This window comes from Pseudopodoces humilis, chromosome 3 (assembly GCF_049639895.1).
Source record: "Pseudopodoces humilis isolate 2021_Gansu_Grassland_sample_001 chromosome 3, ASM4963989v1, whole genome shotgun sequence".
Classification (NCBI taxonomy): domain Eukaryota; kingdom Metazoa; phylum Chordata; class Aves; order Passeriformes; family Paridae; genus Pseudopodoces; species Pseudopodoces humilis.
The window spans coordinates 112,897,479-112,921,320 of NC_142202.1; the positions used below are offsets into that span (position 1 = coordinate 112,897,479).

A 23,842-nucleotide genomic window follows, 5' to 3' on the forward strand; every position below is an offset into this window, starting at 1 on the left:
TGCACCTTCTATCAAGGTGGGTCAAGAGGCAGCTCCTCCCAGCCTGGCCCAAGGGCTGTCAATACCCGTGGGTGCTCCAGCAGGAGCGATGTCCATGGGTTGTAGAACACTGATGGAAGGGTGGGCTATACAGGTGAGCTCTCCCTGTATGGCAGGAAGAGCCCATGCACCCAGCAAAACACTGGAAAAGAAGAGCACTCTGCGGTGATCCATTATTTCTTTTTATACACAATTGGCCCCTTTTATGCCCATTTCCCACACTTGTTCTTTCCCCCAGTCCCTCCTTCCCCTGCAGCCTGTGGCTGTCCCACCTGCCCCAGGATTCCATGGGAGCCACAGGCTCTGTGGGCAGCAGTCCCCGTTACTGGGGTGGGGGGTGTCTCCCACTGTCCCCCTGGACCTCAGGTACCCCTGTCTGACCATCCTGTCACAGCCTGGGGCCACTGTGACAGCCAGGCCAGAGCTGCCACTGGCTCTCGGAGCTGAGCAGGGCCTCTCTCTGCACAGCCTCCAGGATCCTGTGCTCCGCTGTGTTCCTGGTGAGCTGCCAACACTGAACCTGTCAGGCAGCCACAGCAGAACCCCTGCATCTGCTCCCCAAACAGCTGCGGCTCTGAGGGCCTTTGCTGTGGCACAGGACCCACCACAGAGCATTTTGAGTAAAGTCAGCATGATAAAACATCAACAGAAACACAGAAAATGGTCTAAACCCAGTCAGTCACTGCTCAATCCCGGTCACTAATGTCAGGTCACCACAAATCAGAGCCGTTTTGGGACTCCACAGAGACTGGAGACTGCATCACAAACCTTAATGACCAGGAAGAAAACTTAAAACCAAACCCTCTAGATGGAAGCCTGGCAGCAGGAATAGGATGACAGCATATGGTAATTGAGACAAAGTGGTTTTAATGTCACCAAGCAAAGCTGCCTCAGCTCAGGCTCTCAGGGACTGCAGAAATAACTAACACTTTAGGACTGCTTGTCCATGTGACTCTCCATTCTGTTTATTCAATCTGGAGTAACCCTGACCAGGACACTGACAGCACAAAGGCAGTGTGAGGTACTGAGCAGCCCCTTCCCAGAATGTTCCTGAGATAAACCCACCTGGCAGCAAGTGGAAGTTGCACTGAGAACAAACCCACTTCTGCAAATGAAAAGTCTCCTCAGGCACCCCTGTTCTAAGGGAACACACAGCTCATCCAGAGTTCCTAAGCATAGAAACAGCCTCAGCAGCAAATCCAGCTGCAGCAGTGTGTCACTGGAGGCTCTGAAGCACCAGACTCGCACAGGGCTGCAGGAGCCCAGCCTGGACACTCCAAACACCAGAAAGCAGTTCAGGACTGAATAACTCACTGCAGAGCCACCAGACTGGGTGGGGAGCTGAAGCTTGAGGCTGCCAGGAAAGGGGGTCAAAGGTACCAGGAGGCGCAGCTGGGCTGGTGAGGGACAGCCTGAACTGTGGGAGCTGAGACAACAGCCCAGGACCAGAAGGGTGGAGTTCATCCTTGAAAATGGAAGAGCTGCAGTGCAAGGCACTGCCAAAGGCACAACCCCATCACATGGGAATCCCAGAGCAGCTGGAGAAGTTGTGCAGGTGAGCCAGCTCACAAACCTCATCTCCTGTGGTGACAGGCTGGGACAGCTGGGGATGGTCAGTCTGGAGAAAAGAAAGACCCAGGGAGACCTTAGTCACAGTGCCTAAAGAAAGCTGGAGGGACTTTGGACAAGGGTCTGGGAGGACAGGACAAGGGGAAATAGCTTCCCACTGCCAGAGGGCAGGATTAGATGGGACATTGTGAAGAAATTCTGCCCTGTTGAGGCCCTGGCACAGGTTGCCCAGAGAAGCTGGAAGTGTTCAAGGCTAGGTTGGATGAAGCCTGGAGCAACCTCATCTAGTGGAAAATATCCCTGCCCATGGCAAGGGATAACAATGAGCTTTAAATTCCCTTCCAACCCAAATCATTTACTCATTCTGTGACTGCCCAACTCTGCATAGCAAAACATTCAGAAGTAGCTTTTTTTTTTTCCTATGGGAAAAAAAAGGGTGCTGCAGTGGAGTCAAGAGTGGTGAGGATCCCAGTGCCTGAGACTACACAACCCATCTGGCAACAGGTTCCCACAACAGCCCAGAGTGTTCCCTCGTGGTCCCTCCACACTGGCCTTGCTGCAGGATGGATCCCTGCGGGGATCAGCACCAGAGATTGGAGCTGGGGGGCTGCTGCCCTCCCCCAGCTCTGCAGCCTGCTCTCAGAGCAGATCAGCTGGTAAAGGCAGGGCAGCCACAACAACCCCTGCATCGCCTGGGTGGCCTCTTCCTCACGCAGGTGCAGATGCGATGCCTGTCGTGCACACCAGTGGGCTGCCATGGGGCTGCACTGTCAGGGGAGTTTTGCCACAGGAGACAGAGGGACCCTCAGAAAGCAGCTTTATTTCCTAGTGGTGCCTCTGGGAAAGGGGCAGACAGGGCTACTGTAGGGTGTGGCAGTGCTGGGTGCAGCTGGCACCCACCCCGGACCCAGCTCCCAGGGCTAGGCATGCTGGCAGAAGGGGACTGGCTCTGCCACAGGAGGGCACAGGGCCTGTGTGTGGATCCAGACTCTCCTCAGGTCCCCATCACTCCACAGGGACACCCACGGAGCTGCCCCTGTCACTGGTGGCTCCCAGGGAGTCCCCAGAGAGGCTCTGCCCAGACAGGGCACTGCTGAGGCTCTGCTGCCGGGCAGAATGTGGCACTGCTTCAACCGACACCTCCACCTCGATGGTAACACCTTCCCTGCAGACAGACACTGGCCTGAGGGCAGCAGCCCTAAGAGGGACATCACCATCCCTGCCCAGCACAGCAGGAGCAGGGGAGGCTGTTTGGAAAGGATGTGCCACTCCCCAGCCCCCCCAGCACAGCCACCCTGTTACCTGTCAGAGGTGTCCTGGCCCTCACTCAGCATACTCCCAGCAAGGGCCACTGTGCTGGCTGACTGGCTGTCCCCTTCCGGCCACGCTGGCCCCGGGCGCGGGCTGCGGCTGCTGCTGGGGATGGAGGCAGCAGGGTCTGGAGCTCCGTCCTCACCTGGTCTGGGGCTGGGCAGCACTGACCACAGCTCATTCACTGGGGACAGAGAGCACGCTGTTCCCACGGACAGCTCCTGGCTGGAGCAGGGAGGGCACGGGCCAGGGCCTGCCAGCTGTGTGGGACTCACGTTTGGTCAGGTTGTCCAGCTCCACCATGCCGAGGTCTCCAGGCGTGCGGCTGCCCCTGCAGCCCCAGCGGCTCCGGCACAGCGACAGCACCACGGTCCCGTACACGTAGGTGAGCACCAGGGGCACGCCAACACCTGGGGGTGGTCAAGTGGTCACTGCCCAGCCCCAGCTGTGGTGCCTCTGGCCCCAGACGTCCCCCACGGCCACGTCACAGCCACAGCCCCGCTCCCCAACGTGGGCAGCGCCCTCAGCACTCACCCACAGTGAGAGCTGTTATGATAGGGGACACGAAGAGAGAGAGGAGGACACTGCTGGTGACAGAGAGGCACTGCTGGCACCCGGAGTGACTGCTTCGCCGGCTCTGGCCCAGCACCTCAAGGACAAGACAAAAAGGTGAAGTGCTCTACAAAGACCTCGGCATAGCCCCAGGGACACAGCCTCTTTCCAGCCTGGCAGAGCTCCAGCCATAGCCGACACCCCTCCCTCTCCTTAGCCACACCACCACTGCTGCCACAGCACAGGTGTTCCTGGAAAGCCCCCCTAGAACCTTTCCTCCTTTTGCCCACCCTGACCCCTCTCCCCAGGCTGAGCACACCTGCACCAGCAGGGGCTGCTGGGGCGCAGCAGAAGGTCCCAGCAAGGAGGGACTGTGGGCGCAGGCACGTGCTGGGGGTGGTCAGAGGTGGCACAGAGATGTGCTGTGGGCAGCAGGGAGCACTGCAGGTCTGTCTCTATAGCCAAGGGCCATGGGCTACCAGGCTTAGCGGGGAGCAGGACCACAGGGACTCCAGGACCACCTGCCAGTACCTTCCTACCCATGTAGATGGGGATCCCAATGGTAATGACAGGGACAGCAACACCCGCAGCAAGAGAGATGACCATGGGGGCTCCCAGCACCATGCCCAGCTGCCACATGATCCTCCGGGTCCGTGACCACGGCCTCTTCCCCCAGAAGGTGCAGCCAGAGGGGCTGTGGGGACAGAGGGGCTGAGACATGGCTTCTGCGAGGGGCAGGCAGAGACCAGCACAGCCTGGCTCCGTGCCAGGAGACATCCATGGGCCCACCAGAGAGCAGGTGGCCAGGTTCCCCCAACCCTGAGCTCCAGCTGCCTCTGACAGGGTGCCAAAAGCCAACCCCAGCCCTGCCAGACCCAGCAGCACAGACCACCCTGCTCGCCCCAGCTAACCCCAAACCTGGGGCAGGGCCTGGTTGCCCCCATCCCAGTCCCCCAGCTCCTGTCAGGGCCCCCAAGCCCCATGGCCCCGCACTGACCTGAGAAAGTGCATATCAGAGATCTCCCGCAGACAGAGCCAGCAGAAGAGGCACCCACAGACCGTGCAGTTCATGCGGTTGCAGCTCCCATCGTTGATCTTCATGATGAAGGCGCTGCAGCGAGGACAGACCTTGATGTCCTCAGCCTCAGCTGGGGGGAGATAAGAAGGGATGGGGGAGCAGGACAGAACAGTGTGCATCCCTCCCAGCCTGTCCCAGGCTCTTCCCATCCCACAGGTGTCATGTGGGGAGCCAAGGTCCCTCACACACCCCGGCCCAACTGGCACAGGGTCTATGAGACTGCAGCAGAAGCAGCCAGGGGGAACTCTGGATCCTGGCTCCAGCAGCCCCACAGGCAGAAGGCACAGAGGCACACGACTGTGCCAAAAACCCCAGCCCTGCTGCTCCCACCCTGGGCCAGGGCCTCACCATGGGCCAACTCCTCCTGCTGGGCCAGCTGTGCTGTGGGGGTGGCCAGGCTGGGGGCCGGTGGTGCACAGGGGCCGTCAGGGTGCCAGGGTTGCCGGCAGTGGTAGCAGAACTCGGTGCCACAGCCCTCACGCCCACAGGTGAGGCGGGGACACTCAGCGCAGCCGTGGGCAAAGACAGCGTAGCTGTGGGGAGAAGGCGGCTGGAGCTGGGGTGCGGGAGGGGGCCCCTCCCCAGCACAGCCAAGCCGGGCTGTGGCAGTCCCGGTCCCGCATGGAGCTGGAGCCACAGCCCCACTCAGGAGAGTCGGGATACACCCTCAGCATCCCACCCTGCCCAGCATCCACAGCCCTGGGGCTCACAGAGTACCCAGCACAGCCAAAGACACCAGCGCTGTCAGACAGAGCAGCACAGGCTCTGCAGCCAGGCCAGGACATTTCACACTTCCCTGGGCACACCCAGCCCAACAAAGGACAAGGCGATGAGGAACCTCGCCTGGGAAGGGCTCCCAGGACACAGGCACACACTGCTGTTGTGGGAGGGGGCCCGCGCCCAGCCCCGCATTCCCGTCTCTGTGCTGGGGCCGGTGGTACCTGCAGTCAGGTGCGGGGCACCAGCGGGTGCCGGGATCAGCCACCAGCAGCCGTCGCAGCAGGAACTCCTCGTACTTGTCCCGAAGGGCGGGCTGGGGCAGGAGCCGGTGGACATCGGCGGGCTGGAGCGCAGCGGGGCAGTGCGGGCACGACACGGGCACGCGGCTCTCGCTCACGGCGAGGCACAGGTACCGCTCCAGGCAGGCCCAGCACGAGCGGTGCGAGCAGGAGGCCAGGCTGGGAAAGGCCTCGGGGGGCTGGGGCAGCAGGCACAGGGGACACTCCTCCAGCGCCTGGCTCTCACCCAGGGCCAGCACGATGCGGGTCTCCTCGGGTTCCTCTGGCTCTGGCTCCGGTTGTGGTGGTGTTTCCCCCTCGATGGTCTGTGGCTTCCGCCTGAAGCAGCCCAGAAGCCGGCGGGGCCCAGGCACACGTGTGGGCTGCTCCATGGTGGCCCGCCAAGGTAGCCACCGACGGCTGCTGGGCTACGGAGGGCAGCGGGGAGGTGCTGGCCCTGGTGCAGCCTCCATGGCCCAGCTCCTACCTGAGCCTCACCACGGGTAACAGCGGAACCATCCCCAGCTGCAGTCGATGCCGCTCAGCCTGCAGAGGAACTGCTCCTGAGAGCGAGCCCGTGCCCTGGGAACAGGCCCTCGGCACCCAGAGAAGCCCAACAGCACCCTGCCAGCAGACCCAAGCCTGTTCTGCCCCATCCTGTCTCCTTCAGCTCCGCATGACAGGCCCAGGACCACGGAACTCCCAAATCCCCAGCGTGGGGAAGTCAGCGGCAACACCGTGACAAGCAGCCCAGGCACAGAGCAGTGTGACACTCACAGCCATCCCCACCCCGGGGCTTCAGGGCTCTCCTCCCCAGGCTGAGACATGGCTAAAGCGCTTTTCACTGGAGTTCAATTGCCAAGGGACCCAAGACCCAGTTCATTTAGTGACCGGGAGCCAGGTAATTCCAGCAGTGGGGTAAATCTGTCCATTTTCCTTGCTTAGAGCTCACACATCCATGGCCACACCACATTCCCTCCCCATGATCCTTCCCACTCTACACCCCAAAGCTGCCCCCTGCCCTCTCCACCTCAACAGCACTGCTACAGCCTCCACAGCACTACCGTGCCAGCCCTGCCAGAGGCAGAACCACCGGCATGAGAGGAGGCCTGCACCAGCGACACTCAGGTGAGACTGAGGAGTCCGAACGTACCCGCTCTGCTGGGCCAAGCACTGGGTGGCTCCGCATCCCCCCGGGGGACACAGCACTTCCCAGGGGATACAGCAGTGCTTCCCAGGGAGAGGGCAACTACAGAGCTCAGGGAAACCAGGCAGAAACAGGATTTACGTGGTGGTTGGAGAGCGAGAGATGGCCAGGGCTGTACCTGTCAGCGGGGAATCATCGCTGGCAGCACAGCACGGCACGGCCACGGCTCCCCCGGGACGGCCACAGCCCGACACATCCAGCGCCCATGGACCTGCACAGGGACAGGAGGGATCCTGCACAGGGACAGGAGGGATCCTGCACAGGGACAGCAGGGATCCTGCACAGGGACAGGAGGGATCCTGCACAGGGACAGCAGGGATCCTGCACAGGGACAGGAGGGATCCTGCACAGGGACAGCAGGGATCCTGCACAGGGACAGGAGGGATCCTGCACAGGGACAGCAGGGATCCTGCACAGGGACAGGAGGGATCCGAGCCGCGGCTCACACAGCCCGGGCCGCCCGGCCGCGGACCGGAGCCACCGGGAGAGCACAGCGAGCAATGCGGGTGGGGATCGGGCACAACCCCGGGACACGGCTGGGCTGCTCCTCCGCACCGACCACCTTGGGGCCGGCCGGGGCACGGTGAGACCGGACAGCCAGCGGCGCCGAGGCCCAGCGGGACACCCAAAGCCCCGGGTGTCCCCGGTCTGACCGCGCGGGGACACCAGCAAGGGACTCACCGGGGTCTGCGCTCGGCGCCGGCTCTCGGCGTGGGCGGACCCGAAGGAGCCGCGGCCGCCCCTGAAGGGGTACAGAGACCGTCAGCGCCCGATAGCGACCCCGGTCCCGGTCCCGCCGGTGCCACCACCTCCCGCCGGCCGGAAGGGGCGGAGCCGCTGTTGTCCCGCCCCGCCCCGAGCCCCGCCCGAGCCCCCGAGCCCTGCCCGCCTGTCCCGTCACCCGGCTCGGCCCGGCACCACGCCCTCGCCGGGCCAGGGCCCGCTCATGCCGCGGCCGCCGGGGCGGGCGGGGCCGGGAGGCCGCGGTGCCTCTGCGCACGCGCCGGCTCCGCTCCCGGGTCGCGCGGCCGCTTCCGGCACAGCCCCCGCGCGCCCGGGGGAAGCGGAAGCGGAAGTGTCCGGGCGAGGCGGGGCGGCGGTGGCCGCCCCGGGCTGGTGGGGGCGGCTGGCGGGCCGCGGGCGGGCGGGCGGCGGGGCGGGCCCGGCGCCGGGGCCCGCCACGATGCCCCGGCGGAAGCAGGCCCCCCCGCACCGGGTGAAGGGTGGGTGCGGGCCGGCCCGGGGGGGCGGCGGCGGCCCGGCGGGGACCCGCGGCGCTCGGAGCGCTGCAGCGGACGCCGAGGATGGCACCGAGGAGACGGCAAGAGCGGCGGTGGTGCTGCCCGGGGACCTGCTGCTGGGCCGCGACCCCGCCCCCCGGAAGGGACCGCCAGGTGCGTGCGGCCCACGCGGGGACGCCGCCCCTCTCCGGCAGCCTCGCCGGCGGGGACGCGGCCCGGCCGGGCCGTACCGGCCCCGCGCTTGGCGCATCCGGCAGGGCCCGCCCTGCCACGGGCCCGCCCGGCGCGGGCTCCGACCGATCTTCCTCTCACGGGGGAGGCCCGGCCCCCGACGGGCCCCCCGGGTGGGTTCTGCCCGCCCGGTATTGACCCTCGGCACCGATCCCCGAGTGCTCCTTCCCGCCAAGGCCCCGGGCACGACGAGTGCCCGCGGTGGCTTTGGGGCCGCGCCTCGCAGCCGCCGCCGGGCTCATCCCAGAGCCACCAGCCCCGGCTCAGCCCCGGCTCTACTGCCCGCCCGGCCCCGGGCTCCTGTTCCACCGCTCCCCTCGGCACTGCGGGGTGTACGGAGCGCTCCCAGCCCCGGGACCGGCCCGGTGCGACCGGGCAGCGCCTGTCCAGCCGCTGCTCCCGAGCTTGGGTCAGCCCCGACAGAGGCGGCCGGAAGAGCGAGCGCTGCTCTGCTCCGTGGAGCTGCTTCATGGGGACTGCTGGGAGTCACTCCCCGCCCCAGGCACGGAGCAACGTGAGAACAGAATGGCGAGGGAGGACAGCAGGAACTGTCCGGCCCCACATCTCCGTTCCCAAGGGCTGTGCCCTGATCCATGTGCTTCTGCTCTGCACTGAGGCTCAGTCCAGCTGCCTGGCAGATGGGGATGCTCTGAGGGCTGTGCTTTCCTGCCCTGGGACAGCTGCTTAGTAGCCCAAGGAACCTGGCAAGGATTTGGTGACAAATTCTACTAGGAATACCTGTTCTCCCGTTCAGCCCCAGCCAGGGAGCAGGACTAGGATCTCAGCCCACTGAACCAGTCAGGACAGACAGGCACTGACATGGCCTTTTAGGGGACGGTACTCTGGGGATGCTGTGGCACTGCTGGGCTGAGGGGCAGGGGGTTCCCTCAGTGTGGGACTGGGCTGAGGGGACGGGTGGGTCCCTTGGTGCGGGTGGGGCTGAGCTGAGGACAAAGGGAGTCCCTTGGCAGAGGGCTCGAGGCAGGGTAGTGTTCCTCCATAATAACCAGGCCTTGGTGGGATGCCCTTTTCTGATGACTGCGTTTCTGGCAGTGCTTGTGGAAGGGGCTGGGAAGCTGGAGGGGTCATCCCATCCCACAGCATGGGTCAGCTTCATCTCTGTACCTGCTGGCTTCTGGGAGCTGGACCCAGCCCACGTGGCAGCAGCAAGGGGACAGTCGAGGGTGCTTCCCAGGATGGGGGGCAGCTGCTGAGTCTGACAGACCCCAGGGCTGCTGGTCAGGCACAGCACAGAGCCAGCAAGGCGTGGCTCACAGCTGGTAGTGGTGAGCTGCCCCTCCAGCCCCAAGCACCAGCCTGGGGGCACACGTGGAGCACAGGGGCTGCAGAAGGATGTGTCTGCCCAACTGAGAAGTTCTGTTTGAGAGCCTGGCACAGGCTTCCCCCTGCAGCCACCAGACAGTGGCACTGTGTGGGGCTGGGGGATGTTTCCCGCAGGATAGAAGGGGCTGATGTAGGAGCTCCACGGTGCCAGCTACGCAAGTGCAACCAGCTGCCCCGGGGCTGGGGCAGTGGCACAGTGAGAGGGGCACAGAGCAGCCTTATGGGCACCCATTTCTCTAGCCTGGGCCAGGCTGTGCCCACCACCTTCCACCCACCAGGCTCAGGAGTGCCTGTGGGCAATGGATCTCCCCGTCCTCTCACCCTTCCTGGTGCCAGGGTCTTGGCCAGCCACGCAGAAGTGTCAGGGTTTCCCGAGACACCCAGAACAGGCCCTTAGCAGGGCGTTGGGGCAGGCCACGGCTGTGGGGCTTCTCACTGCAGTGCACAGCGTGCTGGGCTCCTACTGGGTGCCACAGGGTGGGGACCCATCTGGGACTGGGGGCGTAGGCAGAGGGGCTGTGCCTAGGCCAGCCAGGCTGACACTGCCCCATCCCCACGGTGTTCTCAGCAGACACACTTGTGGGGAAGATCGCTATTCCAGCATACGCCCTGAGCGACGACGACTGCTCCTCTGGGTACCAGCAGCTGAGCGTGGAGAGTGACACCGAGGAGGGGGGTGAGCCCAGCCCCGCCGCCCTGCCCTGCCGCCAGTGCGGGCTGCAGCTGGCTGCCAGCCTGGGCCAGAGCTGCCTGCAGTGCGCCGGCGCCGAGGGTGGCCGCAGCCAGCGCATCGTCTACTCCTGCCAGCTCTGCCCCTTCGCCTCCCACTACTCCAGCCACCTCAAGCGCCACATGAAGACACACAATGGGGAGAAGCCTTTCGCCTGCCCGCAGTGTGCCTACGCCTCTGCCCAGCTGGTGAACCTGACCCGGCACTTGCGCACGCACACCGGGGAGAAGCCGTACCGCTGCACGTGCTGCAGCTTCGCCTGCAGCAGCCTGGGCAACCTCAAACGCCACGAGCGAGTCCACAGCCAGGACAAGCCCTTCCAGTGTGCTGCCTGTGACTATCGCTGCAACCAGAGCCGCAACCTGAAGCGGCACATGCTCAGCCACCGCCTGCCCGAGGGCGAGGGGCCACACCGGCGGGACAAGGACCCAGGTAATGGTGGGAGGGTGTGGGGATGTGGGGAGAGCTGATTTTGGGGCTGGGGCAGGGCACAGATCATGCCATTGATCCGAAGTCCTGTTACTGCCAGTCTCAGCGGGGCACTGTGGCTTGTCACGGAGCCAATCCTCACTGGCGCTGTGCCGCCCAGCTCACAACCCCATCTCTTTGTCCTGCAGAGCCACTGCTGCCAGAGCTGAGCCTGCATGTGGGCAGCGGCAGCGGCCCCTTCCTGCCCGGCTGCGCACGGCTGCGGGGCGAGGAGGCGGCTGCGCTGCCAGAGCTGCTCTTCCCCTTCACCTGCCGCATGTGCGGGCTGGTGCTGGACGACGGGTTCGCGCAGGACGAGGGCCTGGCCGAGCAGGTCTGCGGGCGCTGCAGCCTGGCGGTGCTGGGCACAGAGCCAGGCGCCAGCCCCCGGAAGGGCACTGGGGACAAGGGCTTTGCCTGCAGCCTCTGCCCCTTCGTCACCCACTACCCCAACCACTTGGCGCGGCACATGAAGACGCACAGCGGGGAGAAGCCCTTTGCCTGCCCGCTCTGTCCTTATGCCTCCGCCCACCTGGACAACCTGAAGCGGCACCAGCGCGTGCACACAGGCGAGAAGCCCTACAAGTGCCAGCTCTGCGACTATGCCTGCGGCAACCTGGCCAACCTCAAGCGCCACGGGCGCATCCACTCAGGCGACAAGCCCTTCCAGTGCAGCCTCTGCAGCTACAGCTGCAACCAGAGCATGAACCTGAAGCGGCACATGCTGCGGCATACGGGCGAGAAGCCCTTCCAGTGCCGGGACTGCTCCTACACCACTGGTCACTGGGACAACTACAAGCGCCACCAGAAGATCCACGGCCACACAGCCGAGAGCTGGGTGAACCCACGCAATGCCAAAGCCCTCCTGGCCCCTCCAGCCGTGGGCACGGCCCTGCCCTGAGACAGCACTTAGCCTGGCAGTGGGCCTGGGGTGCCTCAGTGCCTGCCCTCTCTGGGGGAGGGAGGACAGGCAGGCAACTCCACGGGGGCTTAGGGCTGCCTTACACCAGGCCCACAGGCACACTGGGGCCTCCAGCAGCCCTGTCCCGTCTGGGCAGGGTGAAGTCACAACCGGCGGCTCTGACCCTTGCCTGTGCGGCAGCACTGCCACCCCACCTGCCTGTTTCTTCCTGCCAGAGCCTTCCTCTGCTGGGGTTTGGGGAAAAGAGGGGAGTGGGGAACAGGACTGGTTCCATGGCTGCTGCCGTGCTGGTCGGTGTAATTTATATTGTGTATAAAAGCATTAAACAGTCAGTTTTGTTATCTGCTCTTCACCCTGGGGGCCTTGTTCTGCTGCAGAGGAGGACAGACCAGGGCTGCCACAGAGAGGGGAGGGACAGCAGCCACCCCCCAACAGACAGCCCGGTACCAATCAGGATCCATTTTAATCATTGTTGCAGTGTGTAAACATCAGTTACTGTCCATTAATGCTCTGTCGGGCTGAGCAGCAGGAGATACGTGGTTACAAGCCTAGATTACGCTGGCATCTATGAGCGGGTTAGAGGGGACTCTGCGTGGAGCCCCCTGAGACAGCTTACTGCACTCTGTCTTGGAGCACAAACCTAAACGCTAATTTGGCATTAATGGAGCCTGCCTGGGTCTGCCCCAAGGCTGGGCCAGGCCTTCCCGGCTGGGACAGGAGCAGCTCTGCCCCCGTGCTGGGCCAGGCCTTGCACTGCAGCTCCAGGGCTCTGCCCGGGCAAACCGTTCAGGTCAAACAAGCCCTCTCCCAGCTGGAGCCAGCAGCGGGAGGAGTCCAGCTGCCCCCACCTCGAAGGCAATGGTGGGTTGGGGGTGAGCTCCCAGCCCCGGGGAGCAGGGAAAGGTGGATGTAGCAGGTGAGAGGCACGTTGATTGCAACCTGGCTGCAGGTCATACATTCCTCAGCGAAGGCCCTTGCTCAGGCCGGGGCTGTCCTGGGATAGGGGGCACTACAGATCCTCATCGCCAATGCCCTCAAAGGCATAATTGCCGTGGAAGTCGTTAGCACCCACATCGTTTGCAGAGCTGGAGTGGCTGATCCCACGCAGGCTGACGGAAGTGAGCTTGCTCTGTGGAGAAGAGAGATGTTAGCGAGGACACCCCTAGCTCCCCATCCCGCTTAGCCTGAGGTCTCTGGTGCACCCGCACACAACTCACCGAGAGTTTGGCCATGGGCTCCCAGGAGGCATCGGGTGAGTCCTGTGAGGACAGCACAGTTGGGCAGCAAAGGGTCATGGAACACAACACGCCCCTCTCCTTCTACCCACCCTCCTCCGTCCTCAGGGAGTCTGGCTCACTGAGCTGGTCCAGGACCTCCTTCCCTTCCCAGGGCTCTGGAAGCAGGGCACCGCAGCCCTGCTGTCCTCTGGGCTTGCCCCAGACAAGGGGATAGTGGCTTCTCTGGGGGCAGCGAGGTCTGGTACACAACACGACAGAGCCTGTGGTTGCACATGTCCCCTACCAGGGGCTGCAGGGTCCCACTCACCAGCAGCGGGGGTGACTTCACAGCTTGCTGGCTGTCGGAGCGCCGCAGGGCCCCATTCACCCGCCGCCGAAACATCTGCAGGGACGAGCTCAGCTTAGCCACAGGGTCCCCAGCATCAGCTCTGGGTCTTATAACTGACCCTGGGGATGCTGGCCCCACCGTGAGGGGAGCACTCAGCAGCCAGCCCAGACCCCAGGGAGTCACAGGGCCAGGTTGGGATACCACCCCGGAGCCATCATCCGGCCTCAACCCTCACCTTGCGGATGCTGCCTCCAGACTTTTTCACCATCAGCTCATCTACCATGGACTGCAAACAGATGCTCAGCATGATGGCCTGAAAGGGAGAAGTGTCATGGGGCTGTCTGCACCCCACAGCCTTCCCACACCCCATGCAGGGCCAAACAAAGCCCTTGCCCCCTCACAGCCACCACCAGCCCATCACACAGGCAGCCCTACCTGTGGGCTGGTGATGGTGACCCACTGCAGCCGGTCCTTGCTCATCAGGTACTCAAAAGCCAACTCCAGCTTCACCTCAGACTTCCCTGGACTGCTCCCCGAAGGGCCGTTGCTCATCGGCACCTGCAAGGACACACACACACACACCAAGGCTGAGAGCCTCCAGGGGAGAAGTAGCAGCTCCCCAGGCTCCAGTGCAGGTCGAGGGCAGCACCGAGCCAAGTGTGGGACACCTGCACAGTCCCCACCAGTCTTCTGCCACTGTCAGGTCCCCTCAAATGTCCTCAAACCAATGATCCCCTCATCCCCAAGACATGATTCAGACCCTCTCCAGGCCTGCTGGGCCAGAAGCTGGCATCAGAGCCCGCACCTTTCCCAGGAAGAGGGAAAGCCCAGCCTGGCACAGACAGGTCTCTCCAGCCCTGACAGACCCTTCCCTGCTCTCCAAGCGTCACTCACCGAGGATGTGACCCGCCAGCACCGCATGCGTGTGACCTTGAAGCTGCCCTCTTTGATCTGCTCATTCGGCAGCCGCACCTGGAAGTTGAGCTCGTTGTTGCCGGCGTTGACGACGACGTGGCAGCCCTTCTCAGGGAAGTCGGTGACGCAGGGGTCGAACTTGAGATAGCCGTAGTACTTCAGGGTCTGCGCCAGGCGGATGAACTGCAGGCAGAGCCAGGGATGCTCAGCACTGCCGGCCGCCTGCCCAGGCCAGGAACAGGTGACCAACCCGGTACCACACGTCACATGGAGAGGGGCTAGTGCAGTGCCAGAACTGCCCCTATCACGGCATTGTACCCTCCCCTACCTCCTTCTTGGAGACCTTTTCTTGCAGGGACTTCAGCTGCCGGTGCTGCTCCTTGTTGACAAGGATCCATCCATGTTCAATGTCTGACACCGTCTACAAGGAGCACAGGTTGATGAGCACCCAGGACCAGAGCTACCCAAGGCCCTGCACAGCTGTGGCCAAGGGGTGCAGCGTCCCTCCTCACCTGGCTGTGCCACACCAACCCTCACCTGTGCATACAGCAAGTTCAACCCCACACGATGCTCCATCACATCATCATCATAGGCCGAGTCCCAGTAGCTGCAAGGGAGCCACATGGATTAGCCAACTCCCCACCTCCTAACAGCAATGAAAAGAAAATCAGCCTCCTGTGGGCTGGCTCGGCTGGCCAGCTCCCCCTAACCAACAGTCACTGTGCCCTGCTCCCCATCTAAACCAGTTGCCACGGGAAGGCAGAAATGGGCTGAGCACAGCAGGGCAGCCCATGCTCCAGTGTCATGGTCAGGGATGCTCAGGTGTGTTCCTGGGGGCCAAAGCATCTGTGGGCAGCAATGGCAGGAGGGGAGGGTCTCTCTGTGGAACAGGGAGCCCTGGGCACCACCCCACTGCTGGCCCACACTCACCTCTTGCGCAGGATGATCTGGAACTCAGGGTTGTGCAGGCTGGTGACTGACACGTACGGCAGCTCAAACTCCTGCAGCTTTCTCACAACTGCGGGGAAACGCCGGCTCAGCAGCAGCTCTGGGCAGCAGGAGCCCCTAGGCCCCCACCATCAGGGTGCCCCAAGGAAAACAGCTGGGCCCCCCACCCAGGGTAGGGTCCAAGCACACAGCCCTCACTCCAGGCAGGGGGCAGAGCAGATGCCCCACTGCAATGGGCTCTACTCACAGGAGAAAGCTCCATCCTTGGTCTGTCTCACTAGAAAGAGGCTGAAGTAGCCAACCAGGTCATCTGGCAGATCCAGCTTGGAGGCCACAGCCTGGAAGGAAGAGAAGGCTGGTCCCCATATAGTCCCAACATGGTGGCAAGACCCAGCTCATGCACATTCTGGGGCCTCCCAACACCAAGAAGGCAGCACCTCTGCTGCCCTGTGGTCAGGTCTGGGGCTCATTGCAACCAGGAAACAGCCAGGGGACCCCAAACATCAATCTGGACCCAGACACACCCATCAGCACACCCATGTCAGCTCCCAGCTTTCAGCTCCACCAAGTCAACCCTGCTCCAGGGTGGGCAGATGGCAGAGGAGGGCAGGGGGGACTACCAGGCTGAGAGAGCCCCACACATGTGGGAAACCACAGAACACAGCAGGAGGGGCTGGAATGACAGCTCTGGCACCTCAAGGACATCCTCTGTTTGGTCCGACGTAAGGATGGTGACCTTGACCTTCTGCCCATTAGAAAGCAGCACTTCCAGCACCACCTCCTCTGTGGGGATCTGCTGCGTCTCCTGGAGAGAGAAACAGGACTGGCACCCCAGCTCCTTGCCACAGACTGAGAGCCCCAGACCCTCCCCACAGCTCTGCCCCCTCACCTGCTGTGCCTTGCGCAGGAAGCTGTTGAAGGTCTCGCTGCCTCCCAGCATTGGGTCCTGCCGCACTGTAGGAAGGGGCACGAGGAGTCAGGAGTCCCATGGGAAGGGGCAGGGACCCACATCAGTGCCTGGCCCTTCTGCAGCCCCTGTTTGCCCTCAGACCGTGTGCTGGGCAACCAGGGACCCCCCCTGCACATCCCCGCTCTGCCAGTGCAGGGCAGGGGCTGGGACAGGAGCTCCATCCAGGGGACAAGCCCATCGAATGCCAGTGCTATACTGGGAGCTGCAAGATGCGCCACGGTGGATGGAGCAGTGCAGGGAGGAAGCCACGGGCCATGCTCCAGGCCCTGCACAACCGGGCTGGGGCGGGCCCAGCTTACCAGCCTGCATGTACTTCTCCAGCTGCTCCCGTCGCTGCTCTACCTCCGCTGGGGTGAGCGTGAAGATCTTCTTTGGGGGAAAGGCTGGGACCACATTGGTGCCATACTCCTTCCTCAACTAGGATAAGAACAGAGTGCTGCAAGAGCCTCCAGAGAGATGGTGGCTGCCCTGATCCCCCACCCTCACAAGGGGAGCAGAGAGTTTGTTAGCATCCCTTATCCACATGGGAGTCCAGCAGCATGCAAGAACCCAGCTGGAATGTCATAGACCAGGAGCGGGCACGGCGGCTCCCAGCGCCCTCCCTACCTGCTCGTGCAGGCCCAGGAGCTGGCTGTAGCGCACCCGGCAGTGCAACACCCCGTTCACGTGGATGTTGTAGGCCTGCAGGGAAAGAGACCTGTCAGATCCCAGCACCTGTCAGATGGAGGAGTCCCAGGACCTGCCCAGCTTGGGGCACATAGGCTGCCAGGGAGTACCCAGGAAAAGGCAATAAATACTCCTGAGGACCCTGCTGAAGGGCAGATGGTCAAAATCATTCAGAAAGTAAGAGCACATCCAAGAGATGTGCCCACCGTACTCCAGGAAGGTCTAACCCTGTGGCTGCCCAGCCATGGGGAGTACAGAGCCACACTGCAGCCCTGCAGACATAGGTGTCCCCATGTCAACAGACGAGGACACCCCTCCCCACTCCCAGGAGTTCACAAGGAGCTGGTCCCTGGCTGTACCCCCTCTGCTCTGGCTCAGCTCCTGCTGACGGCACAGGCAGAGCACAGCTAGGAACATACAGGGCCTAGCAACTCCATGGTCCAGCTCCCGGCACCTCGCCATAGATAGAGTCCCTGCAAGGGACAGCACTGTCCTCTCAGGTGCTGCCACGCCCAGAGTAGTGTTTGGGAGGGTGACAGGATGGACGTGAGCCTCCAGCCAGCCATGGCAGCCCATGGATGCCCCTGGTGCCCTCCTGCTCCTGAGTGCTGGGACTGCCCAAGGCTCAGCCGAGGCCCCAGCCCAACCAGGCTGGAGCTCACACTGGCACTCCCAACCCAAAGGCAGCAGTCCAGTGGTTCAGGGTTGCTGTGCAGGAGCCAGGAGGGACAGCAGTGGCACAGGCAGCACCCACACATGCCCAAATCAGGGCTCTCCATGAGTTCACAGCTCCTGCCCAGCCCCTGGGCTGCCCAAGGGCTCTCCCCAAAGCTTCCCCCAGGCCTGAGGAGCCTCTGCAACAGCACAGGGCAAAGTGCAGGGGGGTCACAGGGCTGAAATGCCTCGATGGCTGCCTGCTCCTTTGGCCCTTGAGCAACTGCACCTCCTGGGCATCACCAGGTCTCTCCATCACTGCTCTACCCCCGTGAACTTGCCCCGACTCAGGCTCCCGAGGAGGATCACCCAGAGATCTGGGAATTTCGGCACAGGGAGCAGGCGTGGGGGTCTCCGCAGGGTCGTGAGGCCCAGGGCTGCCCCCCCCTTACCCCGAGAGCACCGATTCGGACCCTCCGTCCAGCCCGGGGGCTCTGCCCGCCGCTGCCGGCCCCGGGAAAGGGCTCTGCGCACTCAGCAAGCAGCCAGCGCCACTCGGCAGCGGCGGCAGCGAGCCCCGGCTCCGCTCCGGAGGCGCTCCCGGCGCGGGGAGCAAAACAGGAAACGGGACAAACAGAGGGACGGGCGGGCCAGGATGAGCCGGAGCTGGGGATGAGACCGGACGGGGGCCCCTACGGGCTGCCCACCCCCGCCCGCGGCGCTGGGGCAGGGCAAGGTCCGGACATCCCCGGGCCGCTTCCAGGGACCTCTCTCGCCCGATCCGGAGGTGCGGGGGCGGCGGGGCCCAATCCCTGCCCGGCCCTGGCACAGGCTCAGGGCGGCGGACGGGGACGGCGATGGGCCGGGACCTGCCCGCCTCGCCCGGCCCCGGCCCCGGTCCCGGTCCTGATCCCGACCCGCCATCGCGCCGGGACTGCGGACCCGCACGGCCCCACCGGGACCGCGCCGCACCCGGGCCGCGGAGCCGCGCCACCCACTCGGCTCCGCGGGGCGGCTCCGTTCCGCGGGACGGCTCCGCTCCCTCGGCCCCGCTCCCCACGTAGGCGGCGGCGCCGCCGTCCCCGGCGCGGGTCTCGGTCTCGGGAATGGAGAAGTGCATGGCCGGGCCGAGCGCGCCCCCGCTACCCGCCTCCCGCCGCCGCCATCTCGGGCCAGCACTCCCCGCGATGGCGCGGCCGGCAGCACCGCCCGCCCCAGGGCCGCCCCGCTCCGCCCCGCCCGGGGCCGTCGCTCTTAGCCCGCCCCGATTCGCCCCGCTCCGCCCGCCCCGGGGACGCCCTGCCCTGCCCGCCCCGCACACCCCTGCCCCGCCCTGAGGGCCCCCGCCGCGCCGGGGCTGAGGGCAGCGAGCGCCCGCGGTGCGACGGAACCGGGAAGGCGGAGCCGTGGGGGGAGCCCCGGGAACGGACCGGCCCCGCACCGGGAGTGACGTCATCGCGTCACGCGGGGCCGCCCGGCCGGCAGGGGGCGCTGGAGGCGGCGCGCGGGCGCCATGGCGGAGCAGGAGGGTGAGTGCGGGACGGGACCCCGGGCCCGGGACGGGACCCCGGGCCCGCTCACGCTCCCATCATTCTAGGTAGGAACCCCGAGGGAGCTGCGCCAGTGCCAGCGGGGCCGCAGGTGAGTGGGGCCGGGGCTGGTGTGAGGCCGGGGCTGGGGACCGGGGTCGGGGCCGCCTCACGGTGTGTGCTCACAGGTCCCGGAGCTCTCCCGGGAGGAGAAGCTGCAGCTGCGGAAGGAGAAGAAGCAGCAGAAAAAGAAGAAGAGGAGCGAGAAGGGGTCGTCGGCCGAGCCCGCGGAGCTGGGTGCGCTCCCCGAACCGGGGCAGCCGCGAGGTGAGCGGGGCAGCGCCGGGCCGGGCCCGCGGGTGTCCCGGGCCGGCAGCGCCCGGAGCCGGGAGTGTTTTCCAGCGGGACCCCTGGGGCGTTCCCCAGCCCGGGCCCTCGCGCCCTCGGTCACCCGCATCGCCGTAGGGACTGCAGTACGGAGAGCCCCGTGCTGCCGGAGGCCCGGAGCCCCTGCCAAGGCACCGAGGGCTCTCCCTGCCGCGGGCTGTCCCTCGCACTGCATCTCCCGGCGAGACCGGGCACAGATTCCCCCTTCCTCCCCAGCAGCAGCTGCTCAGCCCACACCCGCCCCCGCCACGGCTGATGGCCCCGGTGACGGCGAGAAACCCACGGCGGGCAAGAGCAAAGCAGAGCTGCGAGCAGAGCGCCGGGCTAAGCAGGAGGCTGAGCGGGCCCAGAAGCAGGCCAGGAAGGCAGAGCTGAGCCAGGCAGCCACGGCGGGCAAGCCCCGGCAGAGCCCGACTGAGCCCCAAAGCAGTAAGGCTGTCACCAGCACAGGGTGCAGAGGGTGGGTGAACGGGACAGGAGGGTCTGGTGTGGGTGCAGGTGGAGGATGCCCGTGTGATCATGAGCTCAGCCGTGGGCTGAGTTCTGTCTGTCTCTGGGTGCTTCCCTGCCTTCCCTGAATTTGGGGGTGCACCAAAGCAGCTTGGCCTCATCCCAGCTGTCCTTGCAGTGGTGAAGCGGCTGCCAGAGCATGTGCAGGTGGATGACCCCGCTGCACAGAGGAAATTGGCCAAGAAGCTGGAACGGCAGCAGGTAGGAGGAGGAGTGGGTGACAGGATGCACGCCTCGGGCAGCTGTCCTGCAGGAGGCCTGGGGGGCACATGGTGGGACCGGAGCCTGCTGTCTGAAGGCAGAGGGGAACTTTGCATGCCCTGAGCAAGTTCTGGGTATGACTGGTGGCCCTGGAATAAGCAGAGCAGTGGGTGAGCCATCACAAATCTCGGCTGCAGGTACCTCTGAGGCAGGACTATGGCACCAAGGTCAACCTGTTCTCCCACCTCCACCAGTATAGCCGGAAGAAGCCGCTGACACAGCAGATGAGGTACAAGGCCTTCCCAGCCCATGTGTCTGGCAATGCTGGGCTCTGCTTTGGCTGGCCTGGCTGCAGAATGGCTTTGGAGGAGGGGTCTCATAGTCCTGCATGTGGGATACACCTGATGAAATGGTGGGGGACGTTTTGCTTGCTTTGGGGAGTGGCAGTAGGGGCAGCCCAATATCTTTCCTGGAGGGAAGTGCAGGGTCACAGGAGAAGGGGCTGTGGGGTGAGCCTGCTCCTTCCTGGGCCGTCCCTTGGGTTGTTGGGCTGGGGCTCATAAATGGGTTGAGTGTTTTGGGCTGCAGAGGTGCTGACAGCTCCCTCCCACTGGTCCCTGCAGCATCCCCTCCACGGTGATCCACCCAGCAGTGGTGCGCCTCGGCCTCCAGTACTCCCAGGGCATCATCAACGGCTCCAACGCCCGCTGCATCGCGCTGCTCGAGGTCTTCAAACAGGTACCTGAGCAGCTACCTGGCAGCAGGGGCATTGTGCTGCGTGCAGGTGTGTGTTCCTGTACCCTGACTGCTGAGGCTGTATGCGTGGTCAGTCATCATCAGCCTCTTCCTTTGGGTCGTGCCACAGCAGGGTCCTTTTCTGGCACTGCCACTGCTGTTTTGAGTCCCTGGAGCACCCTTTGCTCCTCCAAGCAGTGTGTCAGGCTGTGCAGGACTTGTACCTCAACTGCAGCCCATCAGGCAGGGTGCTTGCATACCATGCCCTGAGATCGTACTCCCTTTCTACTTGTCTCAGCTGATCCGGGATTACTCCACTCCCCCCAACGAGGAGCTGTCGCGGGACTTGGTGGCCAAGCTGAAGCCACACATCAGGTGAGGGCTCCCAACATCAGAGCAGAGGGACTAAAGCTCCACAGCGTGTGGTCCATTGTTCACATCTCTGGGTTGGTGTCCACCCAGACTTTGTCTGACTTTCCTAGGCTTCTGCCTTCCTGCCCACCCTCCCTCTCCCTGTCTTGGTCCTCCAGGCTGCTTAGGAGCTAAGCCCATTTCTTCTGCAGTTTCTTGAATCAGTGTCGGCCACTCTCGGCCAGCATGGGCAATGCCATCAAGTTCCTCAAGAAGGAGATATCATGCCTGCCTGACACCCTGAGAGAGGATGAGGTGAGTACCCTTGCTGAGTGGCAGGCTCCAGGCCCTGGGTGATGGAGCTGAGCAGGGATGGGATGCAGACTTAGAGCAGTGCTACAGTGGAACTGAAAGCTTGTTACTGGGGGGAAGAACCTGATCCCCACCTGGCTCCAGTCAGGGAGTTGCAGAGAGCAAGGGTTAGGGTTAGAGATCTGTATGTGATGTGTGCCTCTCCCCAGGCAAAGGAGAAGCTCCAGGACATGATTGACAAATACCTGCGAGAGAAGATTGTCCTGGCAGCTGAGGCCATCTCAAGGTCTGCCTTTGAGAAGATCAATGACCATGACGTGATACTGGTGTATGGATGGTGAGCAAGAAGCACAGGCAGCCAATCTGGCGGGTAGGAGGAGGGAGCGGAACAGTGTGGGAGGTGAGGCTGTGATGGTCCTGCACAGGGCTCAGCACTGTCAGTCCTACCTGATATGTCTGAAGTTGGATTCCAAAAACCCCAGAGCCACAGCTCCCTCCACCCAGGGCGCTTACAGAACAGCAGGGTTGTTCACTGGATTTTAAACAAACTGCAACAAAGTCAAATGTCAGGAAGCAAAAATACAGAAGTTGGCATCCCAAGAAATAGAGGTGGGGAAAAGAACAACAGATATCTGCAGCAGGAGTCCAGGTATGCTGTGTATGCTGGGCAGAGGAAGGAGCAGGGGCAGGAGGCCAAGGCAGGCCTGGAGTCTTGTGAGAGGGAAGCTGGGAGAGAGTGTGGAGTGGCAGAGTCCCTTGTGCTGGTCACAGACAGGGAGGTCAGTGCTGCTTCCAGGGAGGGCTGAGACATCACCTTTCCCAGGGGTGCTTCCTTGTGCAGAGACAGGGACACGGGCCCTGGGAGCCATCATGGCAGGAGGGTTCTGGAAGGGGCAGCAGTCTTGAGGATGAGGGTGGATATCATGGCCAGGTGGGAGCCTGGTCTGGTAGGAGGGGCAGCTCCTGAGCGGTGCCCATCAGCTCCTCGCTGGTGAACCGGACGCTGTGCGACGCCCACGCCAAGAAGGGCCGCGCGTTCCGCGTGATCGTGGTGGACAGCCGGCCGCGCCTGGAGGGCCGGGAGACGCTGCGCCGCCTGGTACGCAAGGGCATCCACTGCACCTACGTGATGATCAACGCCATCTCCTACGTGTTGCCTGAGGTGAGGGGCTGTGCCAAGGGCGAGGGAGGCTGCAGTGTGATCAAAGATGCTGACAGATCCCTGTGTTTCACTGACAGGTGTCCAAAGTGCTGCTGGGAGCCCACGCGCTCCTGGCCAATGGCTCTGTCATGTCCCGGGTGGGGACCTCGCAGATCGCACTGGTCTCCAAGGCCTACAACGTGCCAGTCCTGGTCTGCTGCGAGACCTACAAGTTCTGCGAGAGGGTGCAGACAGATTCTTTTGTCTCCAACGAGCTGGGTACGGCTTCTGTCCCTTTCCTCCCACCTGGGACCTTCTCTCCCAGTGCCTGCTGTGGACCATGACAGGCTGCTCTGCCCTGCTATTCCTCTTCTGGGCAAGGGGCCGTCATTTGCAGGCAGGGGCACCTGGTGGTGTGTGCTGCTTCAGGGGCAGAATGGAGCAGTGCTGTCCCTCCCCCTGATCCTGATGGCTTCTCCACTTTCTGCAGATGACCCTGATGACCTGATTGTGCTCCGGAAGGGCCAGGCCCAGCTTGGGGGCTGGGCAGAGAACAAGTCCCTACGCCTTCTTAACCTGGTCTACGATGTGACACCCCCAGACCTGGTGGATTTGGTCATCACAGACTTGGGCATGATCCCCTGCACCTCAGTGCCTGTGGTCCTGCGTGTTAAGAATGTGGATCAGTAGTCGAGGCAGCTGCATGGACACTAATAAACCAGGCCCCCAGTACTCTGTGTGTGCCATCCGCGGGTGTGGCAGAGCCCTGGCATCCGTGTCATCCATGTCACCACTGGCACAGCTCTGCGCCTTCCTTGGGCCCCTCCTTCCACCCCATGCTGCAGCATAGACGGGTCTTCCCTGTCCCTAGGCCCCTCGTCTGGGGGAACGATGACACTGTGGTGATGGCCCCTGGTTTACCCTCCTCGGAGATTTGGTGACACTCGGGCTGTGCTTCTAGCGGACCCCCGAGCTGGGCTGGTGTGGGAGAGCCTGGGTCCCTCTGGCCCTGGCCGCTGGCACCAGCCCCGGAGGGGGCCGTTCCCCGGGCGCTCGGCGGGTGGTGCTCGGGGCGGTGAGGGAAGCGCGACCGGCGGCGCCCCACGGTCCGAGCGGCACCGGCGGGCGGCTCCCGGACCGGCGGGGGCGGGGCCATGCAAATGAGCTGCGCCGCGCGGCATGACGGGACACGGCCCGCGCAAAGGGACCGGGCCGTGCAGGAGGTGCGAGCTCAACGCGCAGGGAAGGAGCTGATCTGGGACAGCTG

General features: G+C 63.9%; 4 protein-coding genes across 10 annotated transcripts; 2 read left to right on the forward strand and 2 right to left on the reverse strand.

Annotated features, from left to right (window-relative positions):
* Nucleotides 1–12: 12 nt before the first annotated feature.
* On the reverse strand, nt 13–7,631 carry LOC106628698 (E3 ubiquitin-protein ligase RNF19B-like). Of its 6 annotated transcripts, XM_088052881.1 has the most exons (11): nt 7,436–7,631; nt 6,873–6,965; nt 6,035–6,093; nt 5,491–5,886; nt 4,898–5,082; nt 4,469–4,619; nt 4,003–4,165; nt 3,454–3,568; nt 3,195–3,329; nt 2,911–3,103; nt 13–1,657 (listed from the first exon to the last, which is right to left on the reverse strand). In XM_088052881.1, the coding sequence occupies exons 3-11, from the start codon at nt 6,064–6,066 to the stop codon at nt 1,009–1,011; spliced, it is 2,019 nt and encodes a 672-aa protein (XP_087909007.1). In that variant the 5' UTR covers nt 6,067–6,093; nt 6,873–6,965; nt 7,436–7,631; the 3' UTR covers nt 13–1,008. The 6 variants fall into 6 exon arrangements, with proteins under 6 accessions (XP_087909007.1, XP_014116793.2, XP_014116791.2 ...); XM_014261318.2 differs by having other exon boundaries at nt 6,873–7,631; XM_014261316.2 differs by having other exon boundaries at nt 15–1,657; nt 5,491–6,093; nt 7,436–7,630.
* Nucleotides 7,632–7,700: 69 nt separating this feature from the next.
* ZNF513 (zinc finger protein 513) lies at nt 7,701–11,997 on the forward strand. Its single transcript, XM_014261294.2, has 3 exons — nt 7,701–8,148; nt 10,139–10,732; nt 10,918–11,997. Exons 1-3 carry the CDS (start codon nt 7,701–7,703, stop codon nt 11,667–11,669), a joined length of 1,794 nt encoding a protein of 597 aa, XP_014116769.2. The 3' UTR covers nt 11,670–11,997.
* A 137-nt stretch (nt 11,998–12,134) lies between these two features.
* Nucleotides 12,135–18,622, reverse strand: SNX17 (sorting nexin 17). The gene is made up of 15 exons (XM_088052882.1): nt 18,466–18,622; nt 16,696–16,769; nt 16,389–16,506; nt 16,009–16,073; nt 15,814–15,924; nt 15,367–15,457; nt 15,102–15,189; nt 14,709–14,778; nt 14,500–14,592; nt 14,151–14,354; nt 13,692–13,814; nt 13,492–13,569; nt 13,236–13,310; nt 12,908–12,949; nt 12,135–12,819 (listed from the first exon to the last, which is right to left on the reverse strand). The coding sequence occupies exons 1-15, from the start codon at nt 18,527–18,529 to the stop codon at nt 12,700–12,702; spliced, it is 1,416 nt and encodes a 471-aa protein (XP_087909008.1). The 5' UTR covers nt 18,530–18,622; the 3' UTR covers nt 12,135–12,699.
* A 199-nt stretch (nt 18,623–18,821) lies between these two features.
* On the forward strand, nt 18,822–23,307 carry EIF2B4 (eukaryotic translation initiation factor 2B subunit delta). Of its 2 annotated transcripts, none has more exons than XM_014261296.2 (13): nt 18,822–18,938; nt 19,007–19,050; nt 19,127–19,265; nt 19,542–19,754; nt 19,954–20,036; nt 20,234–20,325; nt 20,660–20,774; nt 21,070–21,146; nt 21,335–21,437; nt 21,644–21,771; nt 22,416–22,596; nt 22,674–22,854; nt 23,066–23,307. In XM_014261296.2, exons 1-13 carry the CDS (start codon nt 18,923–18,925, stop codon nt 23,263–23,265), a joined length of 1,572 nt encoding a protein of 523 aa, XP_014116771.1. In that variant the 5' UTR covers nt 18,822–18,922; the 3' UTR covers nt 23,266–23,307. The 2 variants fall into 2 exon arrangements, with proteins under 2 accessions (XP_014116771.1, XP_005532777.1); XM_005532720.3 differs by having other exon boundaries at nt 18,826–18,938; nt 19,545–19,754.
* The last annotated feature ends 535 nt before the right edge of the window (nt 23,308–23,842 follow it).